Source organism: Larus michahellis, chromosome 4 (genome assembly GCF_964199755.1).
Source record: "Larus michahellis chromosome 4, bLarMic1.1, whole genome shotgun sequence".
Taxonomy (NCBI): domain Eukaryota; kingdom Metazoa; phylum Chordata; class Aves; order Charadriiformes; family Laridae; genus Larus; species Larus michahellis.
Window position 1 is genome coordinate 33,461,830 of NC_133899.1, and position 15,608 is coordinate 33,477,437.

The 15,608-nt window shown below is 41.3% G+C and overlaps 1 protein-coding gene across 3 annotated transcripts in view; it reads right to left on the minus strand.

Annotated features, from left to right (window-relative positions):
* Positions 1 to 657: 657 nt before the first annotated feature.
* Positions 658 to 15,608, minus strand: part of ASPG (asparaginase) — a 49,651-nt gene continuing 34,700 nt past the window's right edge. Inside the window, exons 13-16 of one of the 3 annotated variants that reach the window (XM_074583849.1) lie at positions 11,077 to 11,163; positions 3,108 to 3,207; positions 2,727 to 2,785; positions 658 to 1,085 (exon numbers count right to left, since the gene is read on the minus strand). In XM_074583849.1, the coding sequence (XP_074439950.1) occupies positions 2,732 to 2,785; positions 3,108 to 3,207; positions 11,077 to 11,163 (241 nt within the window). In that variant the 3' untranslated portion in view covers positions 658 to 1,085; positions 2,727 to 2,731. Of the gene's footprint in view, positions 1,086 to 2,726; positions 2,786 to 3,107; positions 3,208 to 11,076; positions 11,164 to 15,339; positions 15,362 to 15,608 lie in introns of those variants that run through there. The other 2 variants (XR_012586623.1, XR_012586624.1) reach the window with 2 other exon arrangements.

The following is a 15,608-nucleotide window of genomic DNA, read 5'->3' on the forward strand; positions in this document are numbered from 1 at the left end:
CCATGGGAATCTTTTAATACTAGCAGGCTCAGCAAGTAGTCCATGCAGCTTTTCTCCATGATAAGAATAGCTGTGGGAAGGTTGCAGAGTATAAAGAGGAAAACGAAAAAACTATCTGCACTTCAAAGATTCCCTTCAGATGAAGCAGATAGAAAATCCACATAGATTACTGCAGAAGCTGTAGGAGAAATTATAAGTTGCCATCTCCAATATATGCATTTGCCTGAAGTATTCTCTACGTTTAGATATTCTAGGGCAGACACAGCTGTAAAGATTATATATTACTTTTTTTCTTTAGTCTGAAAGTGTTAGGACTTTAAACTTGGGTCTGTTAATACTGAGATCACATTTACAGTCCAAAGAATTATGTGTCCAGCATGTAGCAATCTTGATTATATTCCGGTCAGGATGTGGGAAAGATGCTGTTAGAAACAAAACAATCAATTCACTTAGACAGTCCCACAAACATGCTTTATGGCATCTGCCTCCTACTCATTTTAAGTGAGGTTTTATAGTGACACATTGGTGAAGATTAGTACACAACTGCAGGCAGATGCCCATGACTGATTCAATTGTTTGCACTGACACTCACAATTGCTGTAATTGCAACTGAAGTGATACAAGCCATTGCAAAAAACAGACAAAGTGAAACCAACATTGTCCCTCAGATTTTATTAGTTGAAACCCAGAAATGCACAATCCACTGTTTTTTCTTGGTATGAATTCACCACAGCATTTCTGTTTGCTATGCCTGCAATACTGTCCTCTTTGATTTAATATAAGAAGATTCAAAAGGCCTCTTTAAAACAGGACTTGTACAGTAAAGGCAATACATTCCATCCTCACTTGTTTGTAAAAATTTCTTTAAAAAAAAGTGATTAAAAGATAAAGCAGCAAATCATTTTTAGAAAATCATCATGAACTGAATGTGATCCTAAGTAAAGAATATTTCTAAGCTGTAGCTTTCCTGTATGCTCCAAGCACAGCCACCATTGTTCCTTTCCTCTTTTCCTCCTGTAACTGCTTAACACTATTAATGTTCAAAGCTGGTGTTTCTGAAGAGGAGTGACCATCTTCTACAGGCTCTAGAGAAAAAGAAAATGGATGTTTAGAACTAGGCGGTATGCACAACCTTCCTGAGAAGAGATTGCCCTGTAGCCTGCCACGCAAGTTCTCATGCGGTACTGAAGACTTCCTTCAGACTGCCCACACTACTGGTGGCTCAGTCCAAAGGAATTAAGAGATGATCCATGTAGGAGTTGAGGATTTAACACATTCGCTCCCCACTTACAAAAGAAAAGTGACTTTTGCAGACATATTTCACTGAAAATGGAAATGCCTTTGCAACATAACCCATATTCTGAAGGCATTTTTAGCATCTTCATCCTGGACACTGGAAAACTTCCATTTAAATGCTCAAGACCAATTTTATCTAATCCTTCTATATTAGCTATAAACAAAGAATTTTACAGGAAAGCAAAAAATGCCTGATTCTGTCCTATGTCCATTCAGACCACTACACAGTGATGAAAAAATGCTATTGTTCCAGTTGCGGTTCCCCACTTATATCCACATTAATTCACTTTCATTGATGAAGTGGGACACACAAGAGGTAAGGTAGCCATGGATGCGGCAAAACCTTTAACTAAATTTTGCGTCAATTTTATTAAATAAAGGAGATCATCTCCTCCCGCAATTTAAATTGGGATTAGACTTGCCAATACGTGGTAGAAGAGATACCTAAATCAACAACTTATTGCAACAGAAAGGAGTTATGAGAAACGAAAGGCGAGTGTGTTTTAAATGTCTCCAGTTACAGCACAGCACCGGAGGTGGTCAAACGCCCAGACAAGTTTCCTATAGACTTGTCAGATCTGATGCTTTGAACGTGAGGCTCACACCTGCCTCACACGCACACAGCCAGGGGAACACACCTTGCGTGTTAGCAGCACAGAAGAGGTCTGTGCTGGGAGTCCGTGTCAGGGACAACCAGGCAGCTACATCTCAGGTGTGAGTAAGAGAAAGGCCATGGCACTCTGCATGGAGGGAGGGCAACGCCTTGGCAGAGCTCCCTGTTGAAAGGCGGCCTTCTGCAGTCTGTGTGTGAGGTACAACTAACTCCCGTCTATTCACAGTCCGCCCCACACGTCCCGTGGTGGTTGACTAAGAAGATGGGCTGGGGTAAGGTGCTCCATTAAAAGCCAGATGGAGAGCAGAGGTGGAAATGCTGTAGGTACCACTGTAGGACCTCCTGAGTGGGAGGGTGTGCAGCCGAAGGGCTGTGATCGCCTGGCAGCTGTGCTGGAGAAGTGTATGCTCCTGTGCTGCGGGCATGGCACCCTGAAAACCAGGCCTGGCACCCTGCCCGATAGACGGCATTTCCTCTCTAAGGCAGAGAAGACAGAGGAGCAATTTATTGCAACAGGCCAACGGAACAAGACATCGCTGCCCTCAGTGGTTTAATTTCGGTAGCATTTAGATTCCCAACCAAGTTCAGAAGCACACTGTGGAACTTCCAGGCTCAGGCAGAAAGAGGAATAAACATTAGCCTCACTCTATAAAGAAGGATTAAAGTACTCAGAGCCATATCAGAAACTAAGGCAGGGACAGCATCTGAACCCAGATGCTCTAGGGAGAACTAGGGCTTAAATGCAAAATCCCCCTTCATACATATATATGCTGATCCGTACGGTTCAGAAATCTAGCAATTGAAAATGAGATCTTACCTTCTTTACTGCTTTTGTCTAAGTAAGTCAAGAACCTCCTTATGCCCTGTAGCCTCTGCCTGTAAGTAGAAACATGAATAAATCCCGCCATCCTGTGCACCAGGACATGCAAATACTTACTTGTGGGAAGTACGAATATGTTACCACAAAATAATTAAAATCCAATTTAAATTTTAATTCCTCTGACATAAATGAGAAAATTCAGGCTCCATCAACTTATTACTTCGGAACAGCACCAGACTTGAGTTTAAACCAGATTAGAGTTCGTTACATAGTCCCCAAAGCAGCATTTACTTTTCCCAAACTAGTATGACCCGACTGCGTGCGTTATTACTCACACAGCTAGTGCGCCGTACGGAGTACAGCCATATGCACACTTACTACTTGTAGGGGACTCCTGCCATCATAACCAGTTTGCTCCAGGTCTGCACCAGCCAGGTACCAGGCATACAGTCCATCCACGTCGCCTTTAGCCGAAAGGCTGGAAAAAGAATAATTAACATCAGTTCTAAATCTTTCAGTCCATTTCAGTGTGCTCCTGGTTGCTGTTAATTAGCTCAGCAGGCAAATGCTGAACCAGAACTGGCTCAACATGGCTGCCAGGGCAGAGAGGTAAGTAAAGGAACACTATTACAACAGCTTTGAATAGCTGAGCAAGCAACATGGCTTGATGAATCAGTTCCTTAAATTAATAGGGCTGTGCTATAAGTACTTACAACAGGCTAGTTTCACATAGTGGGTGTGACTATGACCAAAGGGGAAAAAAAGTCATGCAGTTTCATATTTCACAACACAATATTTATCTCATGAAATGAGTTGGGGGGAGGGCAATGGCTAAATCAAGATGCAGCTGAGTAAGTGAGAGCACAAGCAGATGTGCTAGTGATCAGCGTACCTCACTGAAAACCATTAAGAAAGCCCCTTCCCAAGTTTGCGTAACTATGTTTGCTATCAGAAGTTATGACAGCGTATTTATGTGATACCATGTGGACAGTAACACAGCTACATTTTTTGTGTTTTATAAGATAATTTGTAAGATTTAAATGGGCAGCAAGCAAAAAAAAAAAAGCTTTTAAAGATGACCTCTACCTGCCATGTATAACAAGCAATAGAAAGGATCAAAATTAATCGTATACAAATAAGTGAGTTAAAATGTTCAGAGGAACATACACCAGATTGTTTCTTCGCACATCTGATGGTACTCTCATCCGTAACACTTAAGGTTCATTTTGATTTTTAACTTTTATTTTGGTAAAAGAAGGGCTAACAGCCTGTACATCCGCAAAAGCGTGACCGTCTGTACCAAGCCTGTGGACAGGCTGAACTGTCAGCACGGCTGGGAGGACTACCGCCAGTTTTCTCTAGATACCAACATCTGTGAGGCTTCAGACCTGAGCTTGCCATGTGCTTGCAGATTGTTTCAGCAGAACCACACTGATAATCATCAAGTGAGGTTGAATCTCATTAAGAGAGGGGGAACCCTCCCCAAACTTATTAAGTTCAGAGTTTGCTGCCTTAAACAGTGCTGGCCATGGGGGAACGGCACACTGCTGGCAGCAGGGACGGAGGACGGTGACGGGCTCCTGGGTGTGACAACCAAGCCAGGCAGACCTGGTGGAGTGCGGAGAAGGCTGAAGATGCACAGGGCAGTCAGGTAAGTTTATGGAAGAAATTCTGAAGGCCAGGCTGCAACATTCGGTTCTCTGCTAGGCTGAAATCACTTCTGTTGTTGATTAAATCTCTTTAAGCACCTGAAAAAATGTTTTCAGGGGAGTGGAAGCCTCTAATTGCAGCAGTCTGAGAAGAAAGTCAGAAGAGGCTTTTGCTTGCAGCAGTCCCAGAGGTTGGACAGGAAAAAGTCTCTGTCTGTATTCCTCCATGCAACCTCACCAACCCTGAGGCAGGGCAGAAGACCTTCAGCTGGGGCGTTTTGGGGACAGGGAAGTGGCGGTGGGGTGCTATGAGGTTTAACAGGTCTGACATCATGAAGAAAAGGATCAGTAAATCATTAATGAAAACTGCCATCACAAAAAAAAAAAAAAAGGCCCCTCAGAAGCAATAAGGAAACAGAGGAAGGCAAAGGTGGTCTAACAGGAAGCTCTGTGGGAAGTCCTTAAGGAAACTGCAGGAAAAAGTAAGCATTAGTAAAGAGAACGTGTAGGCATTAGCAAAGCAGAGAAGAAATTGCTTAGCAGACACTTCTGGAACACCAGAATTATCTTTATTTACAAAGACAAGTCTCTTGCCACTGACATTGGAATGTCCCAGAATTCAGGAAGAAACAAACAAACAAAAAGCCTACCTAGTTAAGTGAGAGCCGCGAGCATCTCCAGCACTGGACAGGAAAGCACTGTATTTGCCACAGAATCTCATCGTTCAGCCACGTGCAAAGCGGAAACCACTTTGGGCAAAGACCAGCACATTTAGAAATATTGCTAACCTACATATCCTGGGCAATTCAGCGAGCATCACTGTAAGCAACAAACAAGGACTACTGCACTTACTTGAAAATTAACTGCCTAATAGCACCTGTGCAGCCTGTGCAGAAAGAGCAATTTAACCCACATCGCCAGAGGTCAAAACTGTGAAGTGGTCTCCTTCTGTGACATTAAAGCAATCCAACTACACAGAAGTATCTTCAATTTTGCAGCAGCCATTTACTGATCAAGTGAGAAATGTATTCTATGGGGACTGTGACCCAGAGAACAAAAAAGTGACATAGCTTGTGAGAAAATTTACATACCACTCTAAACAGAAGATACCTACTATTCACTAAATTGATTATAATCAAGAACACCACAAAACCATTTTCTCCAATTTCAAATCTCCGTAGTGAAGCCAAACACATCTGTATTTCCTTTACACACTATAAGTGTGCTTCATATAGTTAAATATATACGGAGGACTTCTCAGCATACACTGTGGGGATCTTTGCTCTGTATTTTTCTCAAAAATATTTACGCCAGCGATTCCAACTACACGTGCATCCTCTAAGCAGCAAGTCCATCATTTTTATATCATGAAATGGAATAAAAATAACCTCAGTATACACTTATCAGGATGTTTAAAACCTACTTTGTCACCAAAGAACTACTTCATCACATTTTACTAAACTCTGACTGATACCTTTTACAGCAGATAATCCCAGGTATGCTGCCTCTCAATACTCTCGCATTTAGAAAAAATGGATGTACCCATTTCACAGATTCATCGTGGCTAACGTAGCCATGATGATGACAGAGCTAAGATACCAAAAATAGTGATAATGCAATTACACTCTCTGATTTTGTGCCTCTTGCCACACTAGCATCAAGCAAACTCAGTTTCAGGAGCTGCTGTTTAAGGGGTGCTCTGTTACTGTCAAGGTTACCAGGAGCAAAGCTGCTCAGGTCTCAGAGGGTTTAGAAGGACAAGGGCCAATGCGGTTCTAGATCTGGGAAGTAATGAGTTCAGTGAAATGACATCTTGGGGTTCCCTCCTGCCTCCTCAGGTACTAGGATTTCATCTTTCCCAAGGACACAAAGCTCTGCTTTTTCAGCGATTCTTGTTTTCAGTGTCCATATGGAACAATCGGGAAAGACCACCTTTTTTTTTTTTTTTTAGGTGTATCACCCTGACACAAGAGAAAATATTTTTTTCTTCCCTTTTATTTTTTTTCCTAAAAATTAAATGCTAAAAAAGCAAGTTAAAAGTCCAGCAGAAGGCATGGTTTGTTCTATCCTGAACACATTTGGGAATGCTCATCTTGGCTAGTATCTCCACGTCTCTCTCGCTTAGGACAAACAGACTTACTTGAAAGACAGCAGGCATTACAAGCTTGGTCCTAATTCCTGCAGAGGCATATTTATCCTTCCTCCCCAAGCCTTACCCCCCAAGTTTATGTTAAATTGAAGAGGCATCTTCTTCTGAAAGTTGCTGATTTTGAAAGGCTCCATCCTTGTGTATCATATCATATCATTTTATGAAATCTAAGAATATGAAAGAGAAAGCTGGTTTGGCTTTATGCCCCTATTTAATTTTGTGAAGTACAGACTTGAACAGAGTATCTCAATTCTATACAGACTTTTTTCCTTTAAAAAACAAACACAAAGCAACTATTTACCAACTCCAGAACCTGACAAGCCTTCAGAATACGTCTGAGTGTCCCAATTTATCTCGTCATGGTTTGGTTTTGCAGACAGATGACAATACTTCTGCAATATGAGAAGAGATTCTGGCATTTTTAAACAGATTACTAACACTGAGATATCTTTATGATTTCAAAATAACCAGATGAACCAGATACCAAATATCAACAAAGTGATTCCAAAAAGCAGACCAACACCTCTCACTTCCTAAAAAAACCGCACAGCAAATGAAATCACGAAGGATTTAATAACTAGATCATCTTGGCTGCACCTGTGTGCACCTCCACTTCCTACACAAGAGCTCCTGCTGATACTGTCCAGCTCTCAGTTCTATTTGCTACTCCTTTCGCTCTCAAACATCACCAATGCCAAAGGAGCATATTTATTTTTATTTTATTTCCAAAATCTTCCAACTGAACGATTCTATTCTATTCTAAAATCATGAGTCTAAACAGAAGGAAGCTGAGGAAACAGTATTAGAATACAGAAATCCCTGTTCATGGTCTTTTATGAAAGCCAGTTTGCTTGAGAATAGGTAAGTAGCAAGGGTAGAAATGTGATTATAGCTTCTAATTCAGAGAGAACTGTATGGGAGAAAAAAGTTAAGTTAGCCAAGTGCAGGAACTCAGAGCTTATCAGAAAGCAAGCAGCTTTGTTGTTCTAAACCCCAAGAAGTTGACATATTGCCTTGGTGACAAATTCAGACTGGTACGAATTGCAACGTAAGGCACGTTACAAGATAGAGGAGATGTAGGAAAATAGTCCAAATTAGACAGAGGGGAGATGTTATGAACAGCTTGTTCTATAAGCAGCTTGACCATGTGAACATGTTGACTGCCACGAAAGTGCCAGTGCCTGCAAAAAGAAGGCTTAAAAGGAGGAGGTAAGAGGTAGGACAGAGAGGTAAGCCCCAGCACGCTGGAAAAATGAGTGTATCAGTCAGGTCATCTGAGGATACTCCAGGAAAAGTATCTGACACATTCTGGCAGAAGGACAAACACCAGTAACTCAGATTTAATAACCTTTAGGCATCTGAATAATGCTCTGTGGAAAAAGTCCACTTGGGTACAAAAGACTATGCCTCTAAAACAGCAAGAGGAAAGCAAGCGCTTCAGCTCTGCAGGAGCAGTGTATGGAAGAGCCACCATTCACAGACACTTCAGCGGTCTCTCAAAGCCTGACCGCTGCCTCAGGCTGTCAGTGCTGCTGGTACAGGCCATGCAGTGATGTCTGCCAGTGGACATCCCTCTGGCCACGGCCACCACTCCAGCTGACAGCTGGGAGAGAGCCCCAGCTCCTGCCCTGCACTGAGGTGGGAGAACCTCTTCCCCTCCCACCCCGAGAACGCCACTCTGCGCCAAGTCCTCATTCAGCCTCTGCACACACGTGCGCTCCCGTCCTCTGTTTGGAAGATTTACATTGTTTTTATATTAAACTTATTACCATCGATGCAAGTTCAAAATCTCTTAAGTGTTTGTTATCAAACTATCAGCTCGGAACAACAGGAGATCATGCAATACAATGCAATACAGATCCTCCTTAAAATGCTGTAACAGACTGCATCAGAACCATTTTTTGTTTAAAAGACACTTGTTCTCTTTTTTTTTTTTTGGACATATTACTCCCAGGTCAGCTAGCCAAACTGGTTCTGCATGTGGCACCAGAGCTAACTAAGGGGCCAATTTATTTGCAGAGGAATGTCATTCCCTAAGCCACTCCTCTTGCCTTCTTGGCAGATGGAAACTACACAAGCCAAGGTTTTAGTTCTGTCCTATCACCTGCAGTGCCCTGGGAAGGACATATTTTAACTTCATGGTACAAGTCTTATTACCCAGTCTCCCCTGAGCATGTTACGACAACGGAAACACTCCAACTAGTCTTTCTTGATTCCAGAACTACTCAAAGGACAGAGTCCAGTCTCTGTACAGAACACACATAAGCTTTACCTTGACCTTATAGTTTTGCAGACAGTATACAGCACTGGCTGGTCCCTACAAGTCTCATCGTTTCCTGCCAAGTCCTGATATAAAGGCTTGTACTCAGGGTTTTTTTTGCTTGGTTTTGAGAAGACTAAGAGAAGAAATAAAGTAAAAACTGTAAGTAATTTTAGGAAATACATGAAACCTTCTTACAATTTTCAGAGTAACTTGTAATTCAGGATCAGTACTGGAAAAAATAAAATCAAGCATCTATCTGTTTTCATAATATATATCCATATCATTAAACCACCTTACATATTAAAAGTGACTGTGTGGAAAAACAGCTTTAACAGAGGATTCACGGATCACGGATTTTTTCAGAGTTGGAAGGAACCTCTAGAGATCATCTAGTCCAACTCCCCTGCTAAAGCAGGATTGCCTAGAGCACATTACTCAGGACAGGACTGCATCCAGGCAGGTCTTGAAAGTCTCCAGAGAAGGGGACTCCACAACCTCCCTGAGCAGCCTGTTCCAGTGCTCTGTCACCCTCACTGTAAAGAAGTTTTTCCACATTTGATCAGAACTTCCTATGTTCCAGCTTGTGCCCGTTATCCCTCATCCTGTTACTGGGAACCACTGAGAAGAGTCTGGCCCCATCCTCCTTAAACCCACCTTTTAGATACTTGTAAACATTAATAAGGTCTCCCCTCAGCCTTCTCTTCTCCAGGCTAAAGAGTCCCAGCTCTCTCAGCCTTTCCTCATAAGGGAGATGCTCCAATCCCTCAATCATCTTTGTTGCCCTACGCTGGACTCTCTCCAGTAGTTCCATGTCTCTCTTGAACTGGGGAGCCCAGAACTGGACACAGTATTCCAGTTGAGGCCTCACCAGTGCAGAGTAGAGGGGGAGAATGACCTCCCTTGACCTGCTGGCCACACTCTTCCCTATGCAGCCCAGGATTCCGTTGCCTTCTTGGCAACAAGGGCACATTGCTTGCTCATGGATAATTTACTGTCTACCAAGACCCCCAGATCCTTTTCTTCAGAGCTGCTTTCCAGCAAGTCCACCCCTAACCTATACTGGTGCCTGACATTCTTCCTCCCCAGGTACAGGACACTGCAGTCATCCTTGTTGAGCCTCATTAGGTTCTTCTCTGCCCAGCTCTCCAGCCTGTATAGGTCATGCTGGATGGCAGCAAGGCCCTCTGGGGTGTCAGCCACCCCACCCAGTTTGGTATCATCAGCGAACTTGCTGAGCATACACTCTGTCCCCTTGTCCAGGTCGTTGATGAATACGTTAAACAATACTGGTCCAAGTATTGACCGCTGGCGGACACCACTGGTTACAAGCCTCCAACTCAACCCTGCTCTGTTAATCACAACCCTCTGAGTCCTGTCACACAGCCAGCTCTCAATCCACCTCACTGTCCCCTCGTCTAGTCCACACTTCCTCAGTTTCCTAAGGAGGATGTTATGAGAGACAGTGTCAAAAGCCTTGCTGAAGTCAAGGTAGATGACATCTGCCGCTCTGCCCTCATCTAGCCAACCAGTTATAACATCATAGAAGGCTATGAGATTGGTCAAGCATGATTTACCCTTAGTAAATCCATGTTGACCACTTCCAGTAACTTCCTGCTCTTGAATGTGCTTGGATATGACATCCAGAATGAGTCACTCCATTACCTTCCCAGGGACGGCGGTGAGACTAACTGGTCTGTAGTTCCCTGGGTCCTCCTTCCTGCCCTTTTTGAAGGATTTTTTTTTTTTTTTTTTTTTTTTTTAAGAGGATTATTGCCTCTTAAAATTAAATACAGAGCTGGTGAGCAGTTGTTCAAAGGTTTGGGGGTTAAGTGTATTTGTCTATTTGATTTATTTTTAAGAACAATGTTATATGCTAGTTAAAGTAGAAGCTATTCCCATATAAAAATGATGCACTATGTGTGGCTTTATTCTCAAATTAGAGATACTATTAAATCACACCTTGCATAGTTTCCTCCTCACCTGTCCTCAGTGAAAGTGCACAAAACAAATGGGGCATATTTGCTCCCAGTTCACTTATTCACACAACACTGCCTGCTTTGGACCTCTCTTGAGATACCGGTGCTCCAACACAGAGTTGATTCTTAATTTCATCACTTCACTTGTTTCCTCATCATTAGTCTAGCACAGAAATAGCCACATCATGTGCCAGGGACCTAACTGTTCTTTGGAAGTTGTCTACACACTGTTCTCCATTCTGAGAGTCTCCTCTGAAAAACCATCCTCCACCATCCCAATTTTAGGGCCACCTCACCTTATATCATTTACCTGCAGAGTATTGTTCCAATGTTCTCCAAGTCATGGCTTGAAAGGTGCGCTCCTGTTTCTCGTAACAAAGTGATCACTTGTATGTGCCTTTATGAAAGGAATAGAAAAAGCAGAGAAAGTGTTTTGACCGGTAGGTTTTTTTTCCCCCCTAAGTTCAGCATTACTCATGTACGCAGTCAGTGAAAGTTCTTATATGATATTCACCACCACCACAGAAACAATGAATCTTCTCCACAGTGACAGATGAAGTAAACAGATTTGCCCTCCTTATCAAAAAATCATTCACACACTAAGCTCACGGAAGTGTTAAGTTCAGCTCTGAAAAGGAAAGGAATGCATCCCTTTCTCTTCAAAGAGTTTTTATTTTCTTTACCTTAGTGATAGCTTAGTCCTGAAATATTAGTGACATTCCTGTATTTTACAGAATACAACGCCTGTACATATCAGTCTTAAATAAAATGTATGTCTTGCAGCTAAGCAATGAATCTTCAGATTAATGTAGAAGCTAATCAGCTTTTTAGGGCTTCGCAATTGTGGTAAGTATTCTTATGAACCTCCCACAAAAGCACACCTTTTCCTAGCCCCCTCCTCCCAATACCTTTATTATTTATTTCCACCTGGAGTCTTTAGGAGGTCTTCCTTGTCCTTTCCTTTGAGATAACGGGGCAAATAGATAATTAAACACTACCAGCCAACTCCTATACCTGAGTCAGATGTTTGAGAAAGTCTATGGAAAAGTCTGCTCTCTGAAGGTACTGTCATGGGTAGAAAATAACATGACAGATGAAGAATGTGCAAAATACGTTTTTCACAAGTGATCTAGTGAAAGGTTTAGAACTCTTTTTGAAAAGGAGGTGACATCGTGCTCCTCTGCTAAACGAATGATCTAGTTTACAAATCCAAACACAGGCTTTTTTCTCCAGAAAGAGCATGGTGACACACCAGTAGATCAGGAATAGTTTCACAGTTCCTCTTTTAACTAAGTTGTACCATAACACTTCAAAACAAAGAGTCAGGCATATCATTGTAACAGGAAATATATGGGCTTTCCCAACCCATTACCTAAAAACTCCTCTGTATTAATTAAAAATAAAAAATAAGCTCACATGCACATTCTGCTTAATGACTTGCATTTTCTTGGAGGTAGCCACAGGCCTTTCCATTTTAGAACTGGACTAAACTGCTTATCTAATCCCTCTGCTTCTTTTTAGGAAACTCCATCTTGAATGAGAAGAGAATGACACTTTACAGTTATCCATCTTAAGCCTATCTAAGCTTATAAGTTTTATATAAGATCTTGATTTATAAACTAAACAAAGAACTGTACAGATGCTATAGGAATCGTTTTGCATTTCTGAACAGAGGTTATTTAACCTACCAGACAGATTTATTTACATTGTACTTTGTTTCATTTGACAGACACACCAAAAAAAAAAAAAAATCTTCCTTTGTTCAATGGCAAAGCATTTTGCTGGAACAGCAGATGCCACAAGCTTGTTCAGTTATCTAAAATATTTTCTCAGGTGGGTCCCTTACGACACGGCAGGCATCTCCTTGAGCCAGCAAATAATAGCATGGCTTCCTATTTTTCAGTCTGTGGTAAAGAATGAATTCTACATGTATGAAATTTTTAGTTCAGAACAACAATTAGCTGAGAAGAAATTTGACCTAAAATAGATTAAAGTAGAACACGTTTGTTCACTCAGGCTCACGCTGGTACAGAACTGAACATGGGGAGTGCCCGCTTACTCTCCAGTGACTGCCCTGGACTAATCCTCATTTCCCACCTTATACTCGAAATCACAGCATGAAATTAGCGCTTCCTAAATATGGTACAGCGCTAAAAGATGAAAGTCAGCAAAGCATGTACTGTTTTGTGGTATCTTCCCTCAGTGTGCTCCCCCTATGAAGTCCTTATCTCTGGATTCCAGTGAAAAGTCAGGCTTTTCTTTTCCCTTATTGGAACAATTTAGTCCTCGCTGGTAGTGAGATTCCCTCCAGAAAGTGCTTCATGTCCCATCTATGCCACACAGCCATTACTACTCTGAGTGGGACTCTGGAAGTCTTTAATACAGACAGATTTGGAGGAATTTACCCCATGCGTTTAATACAGCAAATTTAAATGAAGAAAAAAAGTGGTTTGAAATAAAATAAATCTTTAAGCATTGAAACTAACAGTGTTTACAATACAGACAGATTTGGAGGAATTTACCCCATGCGTTTAATACAGCAAATTTAAATGAAGAAAAAAAGTGGTTTGAAATAAAATAAATCTTTAAGCATTGAAACTAACAGTGTTTACAATACATGCTTACAATAAAACATTTCTAAATAGAAGTACAGTGCCGATGACTTAAGAATCATTCAAAATCGTGTTTCTTAGTATGGTGGGAAGAAGAGGAAGTGTTGTTAAGGAAAGGGTAAAGGAGAGGAAGAATAGGGACAAAAAATAATGCGCAACTGGAAAGTGTTAAATTTAGTACTGTGATTATGAAGAGCCGATCCATCCAAGAAAGCAAACGGACCACGTCTCACATTCCCATCACTCAACATGAAAACTATGCGGGAGGTAAGCCACACCACAGCTTGTTCCCACTTGCATCCAAACGGTATCTACATTCTGCAGAAACTTAAGTCCCATCCAGAGTACCACTTCTTCTGTCTTGTACCTACCACAAGAGCATTATTCATATTTCAAGAGGCTGGCGCTGAATTTTCTGATACTGTTATGTCTTAGGCACATGAGAGGTATTTGCCTTTAGAAGTTGTTTCTTTAAGTGCTGCTCTCCTACAGCTTTACAAAAGCCCCACAAGGGTCACAATTTAGCTGATCTGAAGTTCAGCTGCTGTCAAGAGCCACGAACTTCTTGGGAACAGTTCAAATGTAATTCCCATTCTAAGGTGACAGCACAAAACCAAGAGCAGAGCAACTGCTGGACAATGAAAGTTCAAGGTGCAGAAGGGAGATCAATATTAGCACGTTATCCTGGGGTGCACAGCTGTGTGTCCAGTTTAGCCCCATCTGAGGAGCAAAATCACAAGGAGCTATTGTCACCTGTGAACTGTTCCTGACTCTCCCTTTTTTTAGGGCTCTCCATTACCAAACTGTGTCTCTTGGTCAAACATAGCCTATAGAGACAATGCTATTTTGCATATGTTACTTAAGTTAGCCTTTTGATACTACCTCTGTCATTCATCTGCTCTCTGAAGGAAAAAAAAAAGAGACAAAAAGCGTTTTTAGCGTCTCCCCACTGCTAGATTCCAATATTGATAACACTGAAGATAAAAAACCCAACGTATACTAATATTTTAATGGATCAAGAGCAAAATAAATGACTTGGTGTGGTCTTTAACATTCACTGCTATGAGCAAAGTTTGAGTTCCAGACAAAAGACATCCGAACTCTTACCCGTTTGCAAGGGCTCTGGGTTCACAGCAATCAAGGTGCTGTAGAGTACGTATCATCTTGGGCCTCGACTTGGCAGACACTTACTAGAAGTGAATCAACTTCAAAAGGGATGAATCACACATGTGAAATTAACACACATGTAAGAGTTTGCAGGAGTGGGGCCTTAGGGTGCACACCTTCCACCAACTCTCTTTAAAGAAATGCAGGTGTAATGTATATCCAGACTTGACTGGCTTCATTCTTTTTAATGCTTGCTCCCCTAGCAACTGGAATGGTTATGGCAGGATCAGCTTAGTTTCACTTGTTCGGTTTTCTACGTGGTATCAGTGGGAATTTTACGCTCAAATACTGTAAGGACAGGCTTCAGTGCACTTCTGGAGTCAGTGGTTGTTAGATTTTCACTCTGCCTTAGATTTCCTGAAGTAATGTAAATGTAACCTTGCAAAATATCAAGTATTTAAATTTGTATTTACGTGGGAGGTAATTTTACTGCTTCTAATCTGATGTTCTCACAGCACTGTATGAACAACACCCCATTTTCAACCTTTTACCACTGCACTACAAGTAAATGGAAGTGCTTTTACTACATAAAATATACACGATTTTTATTCAAGACATTTTCCTGCTTAGAGAGTTTCTGTTATTAAAAAAATATTATTCTATTGTTTTGAAAATGAATTATCCCTTGAGGGTACTTTAAGAAATTAAAGGAATGCTACTAATTTTGATATGTCAAGCAACTGTCCTAAATTAACAGTGGTCTGTTTAGTTTCATGCATAAAGTGAATGAGACTACACACAAATTGCAGAGTTACAAATGAAAAAGCGGAAATGCAGTTTATTTCTTGTTTAGAAAGGGACTCCACATTTTACCATCTAAAGAAACAAAAGAAAGAGTAACTTAAGTCAAAAAATTTAAGAGACTCTCATTGATATAGATCAAGTTGCTGGTCTGTCAGCTGACAGTGCTATGTTAAGAAGCTTTTAAGAAAAGACATAACTCCTGATCATCTTTACAATTTTTAAATGGAAAAGAGAAATCAGTCACCATTATATAGGTTTGCATGCTAGGTTAAAAGGCAAGCCACTGAGAAATCTGACATAAAAACTGGAAGAAAGCTAT